Source organism: Salmo salar, chromosome 13 (assembly GCF_965601325.2).
Source record: "Salmo salar chromosome 13, fSalSal1, whole genome shotgun sequence".
Classification (NCBI taxonomy): Eukaryota; Metazoa; Chordata; class Actinopteri; order Salmoniformes; family Salmonidae; genus Salmo; species Salmo salar.
This window is the reverse complement of record NC_138303.1, coordinates 7,850,118-7,872,500: the sequence shown is the minus strand read 5'-3', so window position 1 is coordinate 7,872,500 and position 22,383 is coordinate 7,850,118. Positions and strand designations below refer to the sequence as shown.

The 22,383-nt window shown below is 43.2% G+C and overlaps 1 protein-coding gene across 1 annotated transcript in view; it reads right to left on the bottom strand.

Annotated features, from left to right (window-relative positions):
* The window catches only part of LOC106566349 (FYVE, RhoGEF and PH domain-containing protein 1), a 174,703-nt gene extending 157,105 nt beyond the window's left edge, over positions 1-17,598 (bottom strand). The window contains exon 1 of the mRNA XM_045692846.2: positions 16,144-17,598. Coding sequence (XP_045548802.1) covers positions 16,144-16,324 — 181 coding nt within the window. The 5' untranslated portion in view covers positions 16,325-17,598. The remainder of the gene's footprint in view (positions 1-16,143) is intronic.
* Positions 17,599-22,383: the final 4,785 nt, after the last annotated feature.

Below are 22,383 nucleotides of genomic sequence, written 5' to 3'. Positions count from 1 at the left end.
CTCACCACAGAGACAGAACAGCACGTCTCACCACGTGAGCCAAAATGTCAGGAGTGTGGAGGACGGAGGAAATAAAGCCAGAGCTCTGGGAAGAGGAGTGATTGGATGCCAGGAGCCAGGAGGCAGGAGAGACATCTGGGTAAAGAAGCTAGCACATACAGTAAGTATAGGGGACCAACTCTGACCCAAATGTTATTCCAAAGCCAGGAGTCACAAAAGGAAGCTTGTAGAGAATAAAAAATATTCCAAAACAATCTGTTCGCAACTAGGCACTAAAGCAATACTGCAAAAAAATGGGGCAACGCAATTAACTTTTTGTCCTGGATACAAAAGGGTGTTTCTCAAAATGCATCCTACCGTGCTCCGAGCAAATTACTGCCCGGGAGGGTCGGAGAATGAGGCCATATCAAAGTATGTGAAACGGAGAACGGAGGGCACTTCTCGGATGCTTACTCCGTTTGTACATATTTTGAAGCATACATTGACGCAAGCTACAACGGAAAATATGTACAAAAAATATGACGCAACCATGTAAAAAATAACACAACATTTCTTGAAATCGATGGCGGACATTATTTGGGATGAAGCGAGAAAAAAAATACACTCCGACTTCGGGAATGAAATGTTGCCCATTCACATCTCATATGTTGCCTAAATACAATATTTTATCTCGATACGTTAATAAATAAATTCTGTGTTAATTTTGTCATGGTTACCTGCCTACAATACCCACCGTAGTGTGTTTAGGTCGCAATCCCATAAGTCAATAGAGCTGACTGGCTACCTAGCCACAATGAATTGGTAGGTTTAGTTAGCTAGTCACGGAGAGATGACTGTTAACTGACTACGTACTACTGTTTTGCCTGTTTAACCAGCTAGCTGGCAAGCTAGATTACAACGATTCACATATATACTGTATATCTAGCTGATAGTTATGAAGTAAAACGTTTGGTTTGTGTAAATCTTGTTTGGTCTCTATTGTTGTCATTGTCCTGGCTGGAAAAAGGGTCAATGAATGAAGAGGTGCAGAGTGAGGTAATACAGTAGGGGGAGTGCTGCTCAGCGTGAGGTAATACAGTAGGTGGAGTGCTGCTCAGCGTGAGGTAATACAGTAGGGGGAGTGCTGCTCAGCGTGAGGTAATACAGTAGGGGGAGTGCTGCTCAGCGTGAGGTAATACAGTAGGTGGAGTGCTGCTCAGCGTGAGGTAATACAGTAGGGGGAGTGCTGCTCAGCGTGAGGTAATACAGTAGGGGGAGTGCTGCTCAGTGTGAGGTAATACAGTAGGGGGAGTGCTGCTCAGCGTGAGGTAATACAGTAGGGGGAGTGGTGCTCAGCGTGAGGTAATACAGTAGGGGGAGTGCTGCTCAGTGGAGGTAATACAGTAGGGGGAGTGCTGCTCAGCGTGAGGTAATACAGTAGGGGGAGCGCTGCTCAGCGTGAGGTAATACAGTAGAGGGAGTGCTGCTCAGCGTGAGGTAATACAGTAGGGGGTGCGCTGCTCAGCGTGAGGTAATACAGTAGGGGGAGTGCTGCTCAGCGTGAGGTAATACAGTAGGGGGAGTGCTGCTCAGCGTGAGGTAATACAGTAGAGGGAGTGCTGCTCAGCGTGAGGTAATACAGTAGAGGGAGTGCTGCTCAGCATGAGGTAATACAGTAGGGGGAGCGCTGCTCAGCGTGAGGTAATACAGTAGGGGGAGTGCTGCTCAGCGTGAGGTAATACAGTAGAGGGAGTGCTGCTCAGCGTGAGGTAATACAGTAGGGGGAGTGCTGCTCAGCGTGAGGTAATACAGTAGGGGAAGTGCTGCTCAGCGTGAGGTAATACAGTAGGGGGAGGTGCTGCTCAGCGTGTGGTAATAGAGTAGGGGGAGTGCTGCTCAGCGTGAGGTAATACAGTAGGGGAAGTGCTGCTCAGCGTGAGGTAATGCAGTAGGGGGAGGTGCTGCTCAGCGTGAGGTAATACAGTAGGGGGAGTGCTGCTCAGCGTGAGGTAATACAGTAGTGGGAGCGCTGCTCAGCGTGAGGTAATACAGTAGAGGGAGCGCTGCTCAGCGTGAGGTAATACAGTAGGGGAAGTGCTGCTCAGCGTGAGGTAATACAGTAGGGGGAGTGCTGCTCAGCGTGAGGTAATACAGTAGTGAGAGCGCTGCTCAGTGTGAGGTAATACAGTAGTGGGAGCGCTGCTCAACGTGAGGTAATACAGTAGAGAGAGTGCTGCTCAGCGTGAGGTAATACAGTAGAGGGAGTGCTGCTCAGCGTGAGGTAATACAGTAGGGGGAGTGCTGCTCAGCGTGAGGTAATACAGTAGGGGAAGTGCTGCTCAGCGTGAGGTAATACAGTAGGGGGAGCGCTGCTCAGCGTGAGGTAATACAGTAGGGGGAAGTGCTGCTCAGCGTGAGGTAATACAGTAGGGGGAGTGCTGCTCAGCGTGAGGTAATACAGTAGGGGGAGTGCTGCTCAGCGTGAGGTAATACAGTAGAGGGAGTGCTGCTCGGCGTGAGGTAATACAGGAGAGGGAGTGCTGTTCAGCGTGAGGAAATACAGTAGGGGGAGTGCTGCTCAGCGTGAGGTAATACAGTAGGGGGAGTGCTGCTCAGCGTGAGGTAATACAGTAGGGGAGTGCTGCTCAGCGTGAGGTAATACAGTAGGGGGAGTGCTGCTCGGCGTGAGGTAATACAGTAGAGGGAGTGCTGTTCAGCGTGAGGAAATACAGTAGGGGGAGTGCTGCTCAGCGTGAGGTAATACAGTAGGGGGAGTGCTGCTCAGCGTGAGGTAATACAGTAGGGGAGTGCTGCTCAGCGTGAGGTAATACAGTAGGGGTAGTGCTGCTCAGCGTGAGGTAATACAGTAGAGGGAGTGCTGCTCGGCGTGAGGTAATACAGTAGGGGGAGTGCTGCTCAGCGTGAGGTAATACAGTAGGGGGAGTGCTGCTCAGCGTGAGGTAATACAGTAGGGGGGAGTGCTGCTCAGCGTGAGGTAATACAGTAGAGGGGAGTGCTGCTCAGAGTGAGGTAATACAGTAGGGGGAGATGCTGCTCAGCGTGAGGTAATACAGTAGGGGGAGTGGTGCTCAGAGTGAGGTAATACAGTAGAGGGAGTGCTGCTCAGCGTGAGGTAATACAGTAGGGGGAGTGCTGCTCAGCGTGAGGTAATACAGTAGAGGGAGTGCTGCTCAGCGTGAGGTAATACAGTAGGGGGAGTGCTGCTCAGCGTGAGGTAATACAGTAGGGGGAGTGCTGCTCAGCGTGAGGTAATACAGTAGAGGGAGTGCTTCTCAAATGGAATCTATTAAGGCGTTCTCCACACTCTCGTCTTCACAAGAACGTACTCAAGAGAACGTCCTCGGAAAATGCACTTGGAGCATGAGAGTGTGGAGCACGGTAGTATGCATATTGAGAAACACCCAAAGTGTTATGTTTGGGTCAAATCCAATACAACACATTACTGAGTGCCACTCTCCATATTTCCAAGCATAGCGATGGCTGCATCATGTTATTTGTATGCTTGTAATTGTTACAGAATGGGGCGTTTTTCAGGATAAAAAGAAACAGAACAACGCTAAGCACAGGCAGAATCCCAGAGGAAAAAATGTATTCACCTTTCAGCAGGACAATAACTTAAGACACAAAGCCAAATCTACACTGAAGTTGCTCACCAAGGAGACAGTGAATGTTCCTGAGAGGCTGATTTACAGTTTCGACTTAAATCTACTTGAAAATCTATGGCAAGACTTGAACATTTCTGTCTAGCAAGGATCAACAATCAACTTGACAGAGCTTGAAGAATTTTCAAAAGAATAATGTGCAAATATTGTACAATCCAGGTGTGTAAAGCTCTTAGAGACGGACCCAGAAAGACTCACAGCTGTAAGGTGATTCTAACATGTATTGACTCAGGGGTGTTAATACTTACGTAAATTAGATATTTCTGTATTTGATAAAAAAAAATGTAATCAAAAATGTCTAAAAACATGTTTTCATTTTGTCATTATTGGGTATTGTGTGTAGACGGGTGAGAAAAATATATATTCAATCCATTTTGAATTCAGACTGTAACACCAAAAACTGTGAAATAAGTCAGGAGGCATAAATACTTTCTGAAGGCACTGTACCTTCGTGGTGTAACTAGGGCTGTCGTCTCTCCTCCCTGGACTTGTTCTCTCTCGGTCTCTCTCTCTCTATCCTCTACCCTGGGCAAGGTACACACTGTAGCATCTCTGGAAGTTTCCCCCTGCTTTGAGGTACAGACATATTTCCTTTTTCTCATTTGCTTCAGAAGGCAAGTAGAATACTGTACTTTAAGCATCATCTATGACCTAGCCTCAACTTTCACTAATAGACACACACACACACACACACACACACACACACACACACACACACACACACACACACACACACACACACACACACACACACACACACACACACACACACACACACACACACACACACACACACACACACACACACTCATGCACACACCCACACACACTTGCATGCACAAACAAAGTGTATCCTATAATCCCTGATCTGAGAAGTCCTAGCAGGCAGATGTGGTGTTCAGATCACCACAGCAGACCAGCAGTATGGATGGAAACAGCCACTGGTGTGTAACCTAATCTCTGTACCAGATGGCTTTTAGGTTGAGAACGGCTGTGTTTATAAACTTCTTAAAGGGGATGTCTGACTGACTCGGCACAATTAACGGTATTATGTCTGCACAATTAAATGCACAGGCCATTATCAACCTACAATTGTAGTCATGTTACGCGTAGGGTTAAGCTTCAACTGATTGATGCTTATATGTCAACTGGCCATTCTCCCCCAAAAAAGCTTTGCAGTGCCAATGGGAAAAGATATTCTAGCTGTTTCAAAGTTAGTTTGTGTTTATAACTGGTGAAGACACAGACCAGACAAACCAGAGGTTTCAGATCTTCAATAATCCCAGGAGAAATTACAATCTCATGTGTTTTAACTGACCTCACTGTAGAGAACCACTGTGATTATTATTATTTGACTCTGCTGGTCATCTATGAACATTTCAACATCTTGGCCATGTTCTGTTATAATCTCCACCCAGCACAGCCAGAAGAGGACTGGCAACCCCTCATAGCCTGGTACCTCTCTAGGTTTCTTCCTAGGTTCTGGCCTTTCTAGGGAGTTTTTCCTAGCCACCGTGCTTCTACACCTGCATTGCTTGCTGTTTGGGGGTTTTAGGCTGGGTTTCTGTACAGCACTTTGAGACATCAGCTGACGTAAAAAAAAAAAGGGCTTTATAAAATAATTTGATTGATTGATAGAGAAGATATGGCTGGTTATTAATCCTTTATAGATTGTTAACTACAATAATCCCAGGAGAAATTACAATCCCATGTGTTTTAACTGACCTCATTGTAGAGAAGATATGGCCTATCAATATGAATTCTAATTAGTATAATAATAAAATCCCCAGATATCTCTAGTTTAAACTAGAGATGTCTGCGTCTCAATCCATCCCATCCATTGCTGTCGCCCTTCTACATCTACAGTGAAAGGTGGCAGACCATGAGACATCCTGTCTTCTCACCTTAAACGTCTGTAGCCACCCGAACGGTTTGGCACCTCGATTATGACACACGTCTGTGGGAAAGATGAGACTCTCTGGTGTTCTGTGCTTTGCTCTACGACCCCTCACCCCCACAAGCATCACAGAACTCATCTGAAGTTGGTACTGCTGATCTACCAACTTAAATATATATATATATACACTGCTCAAAAAAATAAAGGGAACACTTAAACAACACAATGTAACTCCAAGTCAATCACACTTCTGTGAAATCAAACTGTCCACTTAGGAAGCAACACTGATTGACAATAAATTTCACATGCTGTTGTGCAAATGGAATAGACAACAGGTGGAAATTATAGGCAATTAGCAAGTCACCCCCAATAAAGGAGTGGTTCTGCAGGTGGGGACCACAGACCACTTCTCAGTTCCTATGCTTGCTGGCTGATGTTTTGGTCACTTTTGAATGCTGGCGGTGCTTTCACTCTAGTGGTAGCATGAGACGGAGTCTACAACCCACACAAGTGGCTCAGGTAGTGCAGCTCATCCAGGATGGCACATCAATGCGAGCTGTGGCAAGAAGGTTTGCTGTGTCTGTCAGCGTAGTGTCCAGTGCATGGAGGCGCTACCAGGAGACAGGCCAGTACATCAGGAGACGTGGAGGAGGCCGTAGGAGGGCAACAACCCAGAAGCAGGACCGCTACCTCCGCCTTTGTGCAAGGAGGAGCAGGAGAAGCACTGCCAGAGCCCTGCAAAATGACCTCCAGCAGGCCACAAATGTGCATGTGTCTGCTCAAACGGTCAGAAACAGACTCCATGAGGGTGGTATGAGGGCCCGACGTCCACAGGTGGGGGTTGTGCTTACAGCCCAACACCGTGCAGGACGTTTGGCATTTGCCAGAGAACACCAAGATTGACAAATTCGCCACTGGCGCCCTGTGCTCTTCTCAGATGAAAGCAGGTTCACACTGAGCACGTGACAGACGTGACAGAGTCTGAAGACGCCGTGGAGAACGTTCTGCTGCCTGCAACATCCTCCAGCATGACCGGTTTGGCGGTGGGTCAGTCATGGTGTGGGGTGGCATTTCTTTGGGGGGCCGCACAGCCCTCCATGTGCTCGCCAGAGGTAGCCTGACTGCCATTAGGTAACGAGATGAGATCCTCAGACCCCTTGTGAGACCATATGCTGGTGCGGTTGGCCCTGGGTTCCTCCTAATGCAAGACAATGCTAGACCTCATGTGGCTGGAGTGTGTCAGCAGTTCCTGAAAGAGGAAGGCATTGATGCTATGGACTGGCCCGCCCGTTCCCCAGACCTGAATCCAATTGAGCACATCTGGGACATCATGTCTCGCTCCATCCACCAACGCCACGTTGCACCACAGACTGTCCAGGAGTTGGCGGATGCTTTAGTCCAGGTCTGGGAGGAGATCCCTCAGGAGACCATCCGCCACCTCATCAGGAGCATGCCCAGGCGTTGTAGGGAGGTCATACAGGCACGTGGAGGCCACACACACTACTGAGCCTCATTTTGACTTGTTTTAAGGACATTGCATCAAAGTTGGATCAGCCTGTAGTGTGGTTTTCCACTTTAATTTTGAGTGTGACTCCAAATCCAGACCTCCATGGGTTGATAAATTGGATTTCCATTGATTATTGTTGTGTGATTTTGTTGTCAGCACATTCAACTATGTAAAGAAAAAAGTATTTAATAAGATTATTTCTTTCATTCAGATCTAGGATGTGTTGTTTAAGTGTTCCCTTTATTTTTTTGAGCAGTATATATATATATATTTTATTATATAACAACAAACTTATTTTAGATGTATTTTTTGGACTATCTGTTGTTACATATAGTGAATATGTTATTCAATATGTTTCTATGGGCTAATAGCAGCAAGGCCAAATTCAATATTTCATCAAATAATTGTTGATATATATATTTTTTGATTCCTTAAGGAGTTTTAAAATTATAATAGCTAAATAATCCTTGGTATGACCATCTTAAAACAATTCCATATGTTAGTTTAGTACCGTCCGTCCCCCACTCCCCACCCCACTCCCCACCCCACCCGGCTTAGACACGGCTTAGACTCTAGAGTCAAGCCCTTTATAGATTCTTATCTTCAACAATCCCAGGAGAACATCCAAAATCCCATGTGTTTTAACTGACCTCATTGTAGAGAGGAGATATGGCTGGTTATTAAGCCTTTATAAGTTGTTATCATCAATAATCCCCCCCCCCCCCAAAAAAAAGGAGAATTTCCACTCTGATGTTTGTGGGACAGGATGTGAATCGGCTAGTTCTTCAGCATAGGATAGTCGGGGATAGGACAGCGATTCCCAAACCCCCATGGGTGCACATTTTTGTTTTTTTTCTGTCCTAGCACTACACAACTGATTCAAATAATCAAAGCTTGATGATGAGTTTATTATTTGAATCAGCTGTGTAGTTCTAGGACAAAAAAAACAAAACGTGAACCCAGGGGGGGACCCCAGGACCGAGTTTTGGGAGACGCTGGGATAGGATATGAATTATCATGCAGTATAAGTCGTCTCAGGATCCTGCACTTAACCAGATGTGCTGGTTACTCAGGCAGCTGAGCGCTTTGCTGAATCAGAGAGGTTATGCACTGTAAAGTCTGCTGAATCAGAGAGGTTATGTAGTGTAAAGTCTACTGAATCAGTGAGGTTATGTAGTGTAAAGTCTACTGAACCAGAGGTTATGCAGTGTAATGTCTACTGAATCAGAGAGGTTATGCAGTGTAAAGTCTACTGAATCAGAGAGGTTATGCAGTGTAAAGTCTACTGAATCAGAGAAGTTATGCAGTGTAAAGTCTACTGAATCAGAGAAGTTATGCAGTGTAAAGTCTACTGAATCAGAGAAGTTATGCAGTGTAAAGTCTACTGAATCAGAGAAGTTATGCAGTGTAAAGTCTACTGAATCAGAGAAGTTATGCAGTGTAAAGTCTACTGAATCAGAGAAGTTATGCAGTGTAAAGTCTACTGAATCAGAGAAGTTATGCAGTGTAAAGTCTACTGAATCAGAGAGGTTATGCAGTGTAAAGTCTGCTGAATCAGAGAGGTTATGTAGTGTAAAGTCTGCTGAATCAGAGAGGTTATGCAGTGTAAAGTCTACTGAATCAGAGAGGTTATGTAGTGTAAAGTCTACTGAATCAGAGAAGTTATGCAGTGCTCTGTGTGTTCTGCAGCACCTCAAACCAGGTGGTAGTTGATGTGCAGTTCGCAAACTATGAATTATTCTTTAACAACACTTTTTACCAACTCTAAAATTATGATTCATTTTTTCTGAGTGACTTGTTCATTTTAGTCGTTCGTTTGACCTGCTAGCGCTGGAGTCGCAATGAGTCCTACAGCAGGATTTAATACACACTCCTCTGGTGACTACGGAGACGTGCTCCGACCAACAACCGCCTGGCATAAATGTGCGCAAGCGAAACCTCTAGTACAGCCGGGACAATACCAGTATTACGATACTCGTTAGTATCGTGGCAAGGATACAAAACACAAAAAGCGGATTTAACTTCCTTTAGGGAAAACAGCTCCAATGTTGGAACTAAACATCGTTATGTTGTCATCGATAATGTTTTTATTTTTCCAGGCTACAGCACACAATATTTGATATACAGCAGGTTTTTAAAGGACCAAAGAGTTTAGGCTACTTCCTGTTTTCATTTTTTCCATATGGAACACATATCCAGATTCTGTTACCATCACAACAAAATAAATCAGGCTGCAGGCAACATAGAGAAAAAAAATACATGTTTACAACTGATAAGGGATTGCATGGTGCAAGAATGAATGCCATCGATTAATTATTGCAGGTTATCGATGGAGACAGATGTGCCCTTGAACAAGGCACTTAACCCTAATTGCTCCTGTAAGACTACTTTTGGGGGCGGCAGGTAGCCTAGTGGTTAGAGCGTTGGGCCAGTAATCTGAAAGGGTTGCTAGATCGAATCCCTGAGCTGACAAGGTAAAACTCTGTCGTTATGCCCCTGAACAAGGCAGTTAACCCACTCTTCCCCGGTAGGCTGTCATTGTAAATAAGAATTTGTTTTTAACTAACTTGTCTAGTTAAATTGTAATAAGTTGCTCTTTATTAGTGTCTGCTAAATAACTTAAATGGGGAATGCATGGAAGTGTCACGCCCTGACCATAGAAAGCCCTTGTTTCTCTATAGTGTAGTAGGTCAGGGTGTGATGAGGGGGTGTTCTATTTTAGAATTTCTATGTTGGAGTTTTGGTTTGGTTCCCAATTAGAGACAGCTGGTAATCGTTGCCTCTAATTGGAGATCATATTTAAGTAGCTATTTTCCTCACCTGTGTTTGTGAGATATTGTTTTGTGTTTGTGCACCACGTAGTCACGGTTCATTTATTTATTTGCTTAAAGTTTCACTTTGTAATAAATATGTGGAACTCAACGTCCGCTGCGCCTTGGTCCCATTCTTACGACAACCGTGACAGGAAGTATTTACACCTGTACTGGACAAATCTGTTCCAACATGTTTACTGAGGGGATTGTAAGTATTTGTACTTGAAGTTTGTTTTAACAGACAAGTGTGGGCATCTGATTTCCCTTGGTTACCCTTAGAACATGTTGTTTTGTAGTGGTGACGGGTGGTTTGTAGTGGTGACGGGTGGTTTGTAGTGGTGACGGGTGGTGTGTAGTGGTGTCGGGTGGTTTGTAGTGGTGTCGGGTGGTTTGTAGTGGTGTCGGGTAGAGTGTAGAGTCTCCAAAGTGGGATGTGATGTTCACCTGAACTCCAAGCCCACACTCTGCCTGTGGAGACAGCCAACTCTCTCGTCATGTAGATATCATGAATATGAGCACTTACAATGACCCTGACACACAGCTAATAGTGCAACCAAGCAGTGATAAACGCAGCGAGGAGAATAGATTGATTCCTTTGAAATCACAGTCGGTCCAACTAAAAATAAGAGTTGCTTTTAGCCGGCTATGGCTAAAGGTACAATCATGCAATGTTAGATTAAGGAATGGAGGGAATAAGACAGAAAATGTTACAACTTTAGGAGAGTAAATCTATAATCTGTGAAAGCTGTTAGGAGGTCAGGTTAAGGTTTGTTTCTTGTGTATATTTTGATCTCTGGTTCCCTCTTGTGTCAGTTGTCTTATTTTATCAAACAGTGCGCTTAAAGCATCAGACAAGCTCAATGCATTATAGTTGATTTTATTAAAACACATAGGGTGTGTCTATATATGGAAAAATACACATTTTAAACATTTTCAACAATCGAAAGAACAGACGACTTTCGGTCGACCAAGATTGTTTTTTACTCTGGGACAGACCTAGACTCAATGATAACGTCAGGATGTATTCAACTTAATAATGTCAATAAGAATTTATTCGGCTCAATGATAATGCCAGTAGGATACTGTATTAAACTCAACGATAATGTCAGTAGGGGTGTGTATTCAGCTCGACGATAATGCCAGTAGGATAATGTATTGTGCTTAACGATAATGCCTGTGGGATCATGTATTTAATTCAATGATAATGGCAGTAGGATAATGAATTCAAAGCAGCTTTAAATATGATTCTTTTCACAGCTCTCAGAGCCATGACCCTTTAAAGCATGAATCCTTAAATTGGTGAAACTGCCACGTCTGTTTGGGATATTACAACAAGTTACTTCAAACAACCAACACTCCCCCCCCCCCCCCCCCCCCCCCCCCCCCCCCCTCAGGACAGCAGAATATGCACATCGTCAACCCCTCATCCATTTTCATCAACAAAACACACACACACACACACACACACACACACACACACACACAAAATAACATTGGCGCTGTTTGTCCTAATGAGGAGTCCATCTTTAAGCTGCTGGGACTGTGATTATACACACTGCAATCTGTGGTAGTATCAGAAATCATGATGGGTCTCTACACTCTACATTTTGATCCTAGTCACATAAGCTATGGCAACAGTGAGACAGATGGAGAGAATGGTGTGAGTGTGTTTGGTTGGGGGTTCACTTTATTTAGGCCAGAACAGATGTTTAACACCAATAGCTATGGTTTTACACACACACAGACACAGAGGTTTCCCCATCTTAAGTGATCAGGATAAAACTGTTTTAGAACACCAAGAATTAAACGATTAGTGATTTAAGTAGAGGATCCTACTTCAACATCTAAGGAGGATTAAACAATAATAATAATATTATGATAATGAATATCGGGATCTTCCAAAATGGCATTCCTGTTCCTTGTATAGTGCACTACATTGACCAGGTGTAACGGCTCTCGTTGGTGGTAGAAGTGGACCAAGGCGCAGCGTGGTAAGTGTTCATGATTCGTTTATTCAAGAAACACTAAAAACAATAACTACAGCAAACGAAAGCGAACAGTTCTGTCAGGCACAGACACTAAACAGAAAACAAGATCCCAACAAAAACAAATACAACCAAAAAAATGACAACTTTATATATGATCCTCAATCAGAGACAACGATAGACAGCTGCCTCTGATTGGGAACCACACTCGGCCCGAAAACATAGACTTTCCCCACCCGAGTCACACCCTGACCGAACCAAACCTAGAGAATAATAAGGATCTCTATAGTCAGGGCGTGACACCAGAGCCCATAGAGAACTATATAGAGAACAGCTGCCATTTGGGACAGTTATAATCCTCTATAATGGTCATGTTATCCATTTCCCCTTTTCCTGTAAAGTACTCAGCCTGTTTAGACGAACAGCGGGGGGGGGTCAGGGATGAGCGTTTTTGATGGACAGATTTTACATTAGACACCTCTTGTCTAGCATGATATCTATTCTATTAGGATATCTGTTTTCTCTGTTTGTACTGTTCAGGTCGATGCGCGTTGTGTGCCATGCCTAGCTGTGTAACCAAGACATTTGATCCACCTTCTACCGTTGTAAATAACGTGTGGCGCTTCGTCAATAGACTATCATACAGGCCACATTGTTTTGGTCTATGGACGCATGTCAATGTGTCAATCATCCTCGTCCCCATATCCAAAGACGGTAAGGGACAGAAACAGACAGTGGCTATTCCACCTCATAGTGATCCATCTACAGTTTATATTCCACCTCATAGTGATCCATTCATCTACAGTTTATAATCCACCTCATAGTGGTCCATCTACAGTTTATATTCCACCTCATAGTGATCCATCTACAGTTTATATTCCACCTCATAGTGGTCCATCTACAGTTTATATTCCACCTCATAGTGGTCCATCTACAGTTTATATTCCACCTCATAGTGATCCATCTACAGTTTATATTCCACCTGAGTGATCCATCTACAGTTTATATTCCACCTCATAGTGGTCCATCTACAGTTTATATTCCACCTCATAGTGGTCCATCTACAGTTTATATTCCACCTCATAGTGGTCCATCTACAGTTTATATTCCACCTCATAGTGATCCATCTACAGTTTATATTCCACCTCATAGTGATCCATCTACAGTTTATATTCCACCTCATAGTGATCCATCTACAGTTTATATTCCAACTCATAGTGATCCATCTACAGTTTATATTCCACCTCATAGTGATCCATCTACAGTTTATATTCCACCTCATAGTGATCCATCTACAGTTTATATTCCACCTCATAGTGATCCATCCACAGTTTATATTCCACCTCATAGTGATCCATCCATCTACCGTTTATATTCCACCTCATAGTGGTCCATCCATCTACCGTTTATATTCCACCTCATAGTGGTCCATCCACCATCTACCGTTTATATTCCACCTCATAGTGGTCCATCCACCATCTACAGTTTATATTCCACCTTATAGTGATCCATCCATCTACAGTTTATATTCCACCTCATAGTGGTCCATCTACAGTTTATATTCCACCTCATAGTGGTCCATCTACAGTTTATATTCCACCTCATAGTGGTCCATCTACAGTTTATATTCCACCTCATAGTGGTCCATCTACAGTTTATATTCCACCTCATAGTGATCCATCTACAGTTTATATTCCACCTCATAGTGATCCATCTACAGTTTATATTCCAACTCATAGTGATCCATCTACAGTTTATATTCCACCTCATAGTGATCCATCTACAGTTTATATTCCACCTCATAGTGATCCATCCATCTACCGTTTATATTCCACCTCATAGTGGTCCATCCATCTACCGTTTATATTCCACCTCATAGTGGTCCATCCACCATCTACCGTTTATATTCCACCTCATAGTGGTCCATCCACCATCTACCATTTATATTCCACCTCATAGTGGTCCATCCACCATCTACAGTTTATATTCCACCTCATAGTGATCCATCCATCTACAGTTTATATTCCACCTCATAGTGATCCATCCATCTACAGTTTCTATTCCACCTCATAGTGATCCATCCATCTACAGCTTCTATTCCACCTCATAGTGATCCATCCATCTACAGTTTATATTCCACCTCATAGTGATCCATCCATCTACAGTTTATATTCCACCTCATAGTGGTCCATCTACCGTTTATATTCCACCTCATAGTGATCCATCTACAGTTTATATTCCACCTCATAGTGATCCATCCACCATCTACAGTTTATATTCCACCTCATAGTGGTCCATCCACCATCTACAGTTTATATTCCACCTCATAGTGATCCATCCATCTACAGTTTATATTCCACCTCATAGTGATCCATCTACAGTTTATATTCCACCTCATAGTGATCCATCTACAGTTTATATTCCACCTCATAGTGATCCATCTACAGTTTATATTCCACCTCATAGTGGTCCATCTACCGTTTATATTCCACCTCATAGTGATCCATCCATCTACAGTTTATATTCCACCTCATAGTGGTCCATCTACCGTTTATATTCCACCTCATAGTGATCCATCTACAGTTTAACAAATAAATAAAAACCAAGGACATAATCTGATGGGGGTTTTTTTTTAACAGTTTTTAATGAAGCCAAAAACGCTGAAAACAAATTCATTTTTAACAGTAAAATTTGTTTGATTAGCATTTTGTTTTTTAGTTTACATTTATTTTTTTAACCATTATTTAACCAGGTAAGTTGACTGACAACACGTTCTCATTTACAGCAACGACCTGGGGAATAGTTACAGGGGAGAGGAGGATGAATGAGCCAATTGTAAACTGGGGATGTTTAGGTGGCCATGATGGTATGAGGGCCAGATTGGGAATTTAGCCAGGACACCGGGGTTAACACCCCTACTCTTAAAATAAGAGCAATTTTTATCCTTAATGACCTCAGAGAGTCAGGACACCCGTTTAACATCCCTTACAAAAGACAGCACCCTACTCAGGCCCTGGGATTTATTTATTTTTTAGACCAGAGGAAAGAGTGCTTCCTACTGGCCCTCCAACAGCATCTGGTCTCCCATCCAGGGACTGACCAGAACCAACCCTGCTTAGCTTCAGAAGCAAGCCAGCAGTGGGATGCAGGGTGGTCTTCTGCTGGCATCACAGACAATGAAAAGGAGAGGGTTGGGGAAAAGCTCAGTTATTCTGCATTTAGATGAACAGGATCAGATTAACTCATCTCTATTACTGACAGTACAGATATTATTTCATGTTGACTAACCAATCGCAGTGAAATTAGATTAAATCTAGTCATAATCAGTTTCATATATTTCATTCAGGTGAATTTAGGAGATTGGCTTGACAGCGGCATTGATGTTGTTGGTTGGTAACAAGCAAAAAAAAACGTGATATTACACATCATTCACTTTGGTAGCTAGCTATTTTCAGGTCAACTAAAGCTAAATGAAAGTATAAACCCCACCATAGTGATATCTGTGAAGAAGTTATGAATGAGGTCTCAGGTGGAGGGTTCTCGGTTGAACAGTCCTTTGAAACCTACCCCACCACGACGTATAGCAAACACCCACCAAGCAAAATGGTGTTAAAAAAAGTGTCCCAACCAGGAAGAACCACCCAGCCAGCCACGACTACCACCCAATGAGCACAATATTTGTTGTTGTTGGAACATACGTTGAAAAGATGTCTTACCAACGTCTTCTGTTCACTGGGTAACCTATACACTACACATGTCTAAAGATGTCTTTCCAACGTCTTGTGTTCACTGGGAAGCCTATACGCTGCACGTGCTGCTACCTCAGATCCCTCAGTTACGGTAACCTTTGTCGGTCGGTGACAAATGTACTTCAACATGAGTGAACATAGTCTGTCTGTCAAAGCAATTCAGAGAATAACGAGGCATGAATGGCCGGTTATTAAAATGACAACAGACTCTGTTCAACTGTGGTGCTTATCATAATAGACAACAGGGATGACAGTGGTGTGTGTGTGTCAATCAATAACTGATTGTTATCAATACCAATTTAGTAACTGGAGTACAAGCCCACTGGACGCACACACTGGTGGAATCAACGTTGTTTCCACGTTTATTTCAATTAAATTACGTTGAACCAACGTGAAATAGAAGTTTAATTGATGCCTGTTCCAGGTGGGAGGCAACTTCACTGGAAAAATGCTCTATCTTTATAAGAAAGTGCTTGACATAACCTATAGGCTAACCTACTATCTGTGTAAACAAATGGGTTAGTACTCACGTATCCCGCGCAGCGGTTGTTGTGGACTTGGCATGCCGCTGCTGATGTGGTAGGAGAAGCGCATGGTTTTGAATTGGCTGGAGAAGGAAACGGAACTGGTAGTCCTATTGGCTGCGGTCTCCGGGGCCATCGGCGGGCTGAAGCTCGTCACTAAAGCGCTTTTCGGCCGGTTCAACTGCATACCTGCCTGGTCACAGTTTACACAGGCATAGCATAGCCTACAACAGGATACGATGCGGGTTATCGCACCAAAAAAAAGTGAATCAGATTAGATTCCAGGGTTATTGGGTTAAATCCTCAACAATCAGGATCTTCTGAGTGCAGGGTGTCATGTAGGGCGACCACCGGGCGCTCGAACGAGCAGCCTGTCCCGGGACTGGTCCGTTGATTTGGAGTCGTTGTCCCGTGCCAGACTCCCAGTAGAATGTGTCTCCAATCTTTCATCCACCAAACTGCAGTCCTCCTGGGTGAGCTGTACAGTACGAGTGGAAACCCGATCAAAACCTTTACCAACAACGGGAAAAAGCCATCAAATAGATATTGATTTTATTTGTCTTAACTCTAACCGATGTCAACATATTATTGATTTATTTCACTGCAAAATACAATAAATTAATTTAGGTTACAATCCACAAGGATACCGATTATGGCAATTGTTGCAATAAAAATACAATAAGGCCTCATTGAAGTTGGCCACATTGTTGAGTCCAATAACGGCTCACTGCATCTCTCTCTCAAAATCCCGACATTCTTGAGAAAAGTGTTCGGGCTACAAAGTATCTTCTTTATGACTGTATTCAAATAGGTTAGCAGAAAACTAACGCCATGCTACAGCTGACGTTTCGATAAAAGTCCATGCTCATTCTGGAATAAACAAAAAAAAGTTTTCCTCCGTCCGACCAGCGCTTGAAAAAGAAACGTAAAAAAAAAAGTCAATGCGCAAATCCAAAAGGGATTTGAAATATTATACACATTATAAAAGTCACTGCTCGTCTCAGCTCACATCGTTCCTAATGTATCTGTCTGCCACATTTTTTCCTCCGTCCAGATTTCCACTGGAAAAGCGAATCCGAAAATTGTGCAACCTCAGCTTCTTCTTCAACTACATTCAAACCCCGTCATCAAAGTTCTTTAATCCTCATTCCAACATTTTAAAACATGTTCATTGAATCCTTGAATGTATTTTGGGGTGCATCAATTTGTCATCAATTTCGCCTTTATGATACCCCAGCGGGTTATTTTTTTATTTTTTTCCTCCATTCTTTGAAACTTCCGACAACGCCATCAAACTGCAATTCCTTGAATTTGTGAACTTAACCCCCTCCTTCTCTCCTCTCCTCTCCTTCTGTCTTCCTCTCTCTTTCCCTGCTCCTGTGTGCGTTATTCTGTCGACATATGAAACCAGTCTCAACCCCCCTAATCCGCCATCTCTCTAAAAGCAAAATTTTGAGATGATTCCTCGTTTTTTTTTTTTTGTTCTTTTTATCCTCCATAAATCAACATTTGTTACTGGCTTCCATTGTATGATTACTAGGCCTAACTGTTTTGAATACATGTAGCCTAATAAACATAAATACAGTATCAACAGTACCTAAAGGAGAATATGAAGAGGGGGTAGTGAGAGGAGAGGAGGGGGGGGACTGCCTGATCCAGTCTGACCCAGTTAGCTGTCACTTGGCCCAGTGGACATGGTCAGTGGGCTGAGTTCCTCCACACTGCTGACTGGACATAAATCCGAATAGAATTGAACAGAACAGTTATTATTCACTGATTTCAATTATAGTCAATGAAACTGAATAGAATAGAATATACACTAAGCGGACAGTTTATTAGGTACACCGATCTAGTACTGGGTCAGACAACCCTTTGCATCCAGAACAGCCTGAATTCTCCGGGGGGGGGGGGGGGGGGTGGAAACGTTGCTCAATTGGTATCAAGGGACCTAACATGTGTCAGGAAAACATTCTCCACACCATTACACCACCGCCACCAACCTGTACCGTTGATACCAGGCAGGATGGGGGCCATGGATTCATGAGGCTCATGCCAAATCCTGACTCTACCATCAGCATGACCCAACAGGAACCGGGATTCGTCGGACCAGGCAATGTTTTTCCACTCCTCAAATGTCCAGTGTTGGATCGTGCGCCCACTCAAGCCGCTTCTTGTTTTGTAGCTGATGGGAGTGAAACCCCGGTGTGGTCGTCTGCTGCAATAGCCCATCCGTAACAAATCAAATGTTATTGGTCACAAACATACATTTTTTTTGCAGATGTTATTGCTTGGACCGATGAGTTATGCATTTACGAGATGCCGTTCTGCACCATTATTTCCCTGTTTTTTTTTTTTATCCCGCCTGTTAGCTTGCACCATTCTCCTTGAACCTCTCATCAACCAGCTGTTTCCTCCCACAGGACTGCCGCTGACTGGAGGTTGGTTTGTTCGTCGCACCGTTCTGGGTAAAACTTAGACACTGTCGTGCGTGAAAAGGCCAGGAGGCCGTCCGTTTCTGAGGTACTGGATCCGGATCGCCTGGCACCGACGATCAGACCGCGCTCAACGTCGTTAAGGTAATTCGTTTGGCTCATTCTAAACGTTCATTGGAACAGTAACTGAATGCCTCGATGCCTGTCTGCCTGCTTTATACGACACTGTTAAAATAGAAAGACTCAAAACATCATCGTGGTGTTGTAAATCCATGAAAATTAGTGCACCTAAACTGAGATTTTGGTGTTTGGAGGTTGTTTGAATGTAAACCCAAATGGACGTGTTCTGATACACTGAATGGATTTCCAAACAGAATGGAAGTACTGAAACACTCAAAGCGATTCTTCAATCTGAATCATTGTGTTTTTAAGACAGTGCTGTGACAACCCTTGTTTGTGTTTCAATGCATTTAAAAGGCAGCATCCCAAACACATAATGTTTTGGCAGACTGTGTCTCTCATACGATCAAATGGTTTTAAATTGCAAATGTTTATAGCATAAATATTGATTGATGATGATTTCAGTCAATATTTTGATGAACATTTTAAAGAAGCCACTGGGAATTAAATACCTTTTCCTAGGGTAGGCTTAGGCACTAATTATAGGCTACAGTTACCAGGCTCATTATGAGATCAGAAATAATGATACAATCAAAATGTTTAGGGCTATGTACATTGTAGCAATGGTAACGTGAGGTAACGTGTATAAAGTGAGCCTTCATCACTGGTATTCATGTGAGTAGGTGGATGTGAGGCCAGGTCACCTGCTTGTCAAATGACTGCCTTAATACACTCAGCCAGTCTTCAGGGCTAGACTGTTGTGCTGAACCGATCTTGTTACAATGAGCACATGTTGAGGCAGATTAGAAACAGGAGGAGACAGATTAGAAACAGAAGGAGTTAGACTGGAAACAGAAGGAGACAGATTAGAAACAGGAGGAGATGGATTTTAAACAGAAGGAATCAGACTAGAAACAGGAGAGACAGATTAGAAACAGGAGGAGACAGATTTTAAACAGATTAGAAACAGGAGGAGACAGATTAGAAACAGGAGGAGACAGATTAGAAACAGGCGTCAGATTAGAAACAGGAGGAAATAGATTTGAAACAGGAGGAAATAGATTTGAAACAGGAGATGGATTTTAAACAGATTAGAAACAGGAGGAGACAGATTAGAGACAGATTAGAAACAGGAGGAGACAGATTAGAAACAAGAGGAGACAGATTAGAAACAGATTGGAAACAGGAGGAGACAGATTAGAGACAGGAGGAGACAGATTAGAAACAGATTACAAACAGAAGGAGACCGATTAGAAACAGCAGGAGTCAGATTAGAAACAGGAGGAGTCAGATTAGAAACAGGAGGAGTCAGATTAGAAACAGGAGGAGTCAGATTAGAAACAGGAGGAGACAGATTAGAAACAGGAGGAGACAGATTAGAAACAGGAGGAGACAGATTAGAAACAGGAGGAGACAGATTAGAAACAGGAGAAGACAGATTAGAATCAGGAGACGACAGATTAGAAACAGCAGGAGACGACAGATTAGAAACAGCAGGAGACGACAGATTAGAAACAGCAGGAGACGACAGATTAGAAACAGCAGGAGTCAGATTAGAAACAGCAGGAGTCAGATTAGAAACAGCAGGAGTCAGATTAGAAACAGCAGGAGTCAGATTAGAAACAGCAGGAGTCAGATTAGAAACAGCAGGAGTCAGATTAGAAACAGCAGGAGTCAGATTAGAAACAGCAGGAGTCAGATTAGAAACAGCAGGAGACAGATTAGAAACAGGTGGAGACAGATTAGAAACAGGTTAGAAACAGAAGGAGTCAGATTAGAAACAGCAGGAGTCAGATTAGAAACACCAGGAGTCAGATTAGAAACACCAGGAGTCAGATTAGAAACACCAGGAGTCAGATTAGAAACACCAGGAGTCAGATTAGAAACAGCAGGAGTCAGATTAGAAACAGCAGGAGACAGATTAGAAAAAGCAGGAGACAGATTAGAGACAGATTAGAAACAGATTAGAAACAGAAGGAGACAGATTAGAAACAGAAGGAGACAGATTAGAAACAGGAGTCAGATTAGAAACAGGAGTCAGATTAGAAACAGCAGGAGACAGATTAGAAACAGCAGGAGACAGATTAGAAACAGCAGGAGACAGATTAGAAACAGCAGGAGACAGATTAGAAACAGCAGGAGACAGATTAGAAACAGCAGGAGACAGATTAGAAACAGCAGGAGACAGATTAGAAACAGCAGGAGACAGATTAGAAACAGGAGGAGACAGATTAGAAACAGATTAGAAACAGAAGGAGACAGATTAGAAACAGGAGTCAGATTAGAGACAGATTAGAAACAAGAGGAGACAGATTAGAAACAGCAGGAGACAGATTAGAAACAGCAGGAGACAGATTAGAAACAGCAGGAGACAGATTAGAAACAGCAGGAGACAGATTAGAAACAGCAGGAGACAGATTAGAAACAGATTAGAAACAGAAGGAGACAGATTAGAAACAGGAGTCAGATTAGAGACAGATTAGAAACAAGAGGAGACAGATTAGAAACAAGAGGAGACAGATTAGAAACAAGAGGAGACCGATTAGAAACCGGAGGAGACAGATTAGAAACCGGAGGAGACAGATTAGAAACAGGAGATGGATTTTAAACAGATTAGAAACAGGAGGAGACAGATTAGAGACAGATTAGAAACAGGATGAGAGATTAGAAACAGGAGGAGACAGATTAGAAACAGGAGGAGACAGATTAGAAACAGGAGGAGACAGATTAGAAACAGATTAGAAACAGCAGGAGACAGATTAGAAACAGCAGGAGACAGATTAGAAACAGCAGGAGTCAGATTAGAAACAGCAGGAGTCAGATTAGAAACAGCAGGAGACAGATTAGAAACAGCAGGAGACAGATTAGAAACAGATTAGAAACAGCAGGAGTCAGATTAGAAACAGCAGGAGTCAGATTAGAAACAGCAGGAGACAGATTAGAAACAGCAGGAGACAGATTAGAAACAGATTAGAAACAGCAGGAGTCAGATTAGAAACAGGAGGAGTCAGATTAGAAACAGGAGGAGACAGATTAGAAACAGCAGGAGTCAGATTAGAAACAGGAGGAGTCAGATTAGAAACAGGAGGAGACAGATTAGAAACAGGAGACGACAGATTAGAAACAGGAGGAGACAGATTAGAAACAGGAGGAGACAGATTAGAAACAGGAGACGACAGATTAGAAACAGGAGGAGACAGATTAGAAACAGGAGGAGACAGATTAGAAACAGGAGGAGACAGATTAGAAACAGGAGACGACAGATTAGAAACAGCAGGAGACGACAGATTAGAAACAGCAGGAGACGACAGATTAGAAACAGCAGGAGACGACAGATTAGAAACAGCAGGAGACAGATTAGAAACAGCAGGAGTCAGATTAGAAACAGCAGGAGTCAGATTAGAAACAGCAGGAGTCAGATTAGAAACAGCAGGAGTCAGATTAGAAACAGCAGGAGTCAGATTAGAAACAGGTGGAGACAGATTAGAAACAGATTAGAAACAGCAGGAGTCAGATTAGAAACAGCAGGAGTCAGATTAGAAACAGCAGGAGACAGATTAGAAACAGGTGGAGACAGATTAGAAACAGGTTAGAAACAGAAGGAGACAGATTAGAAACAGGAGTCAGATTAGAAACAGCAGGAGTCAGATTAGAAACAGCAGGAGTCAGATTAGAAACAGCAGGAGTCAGATTA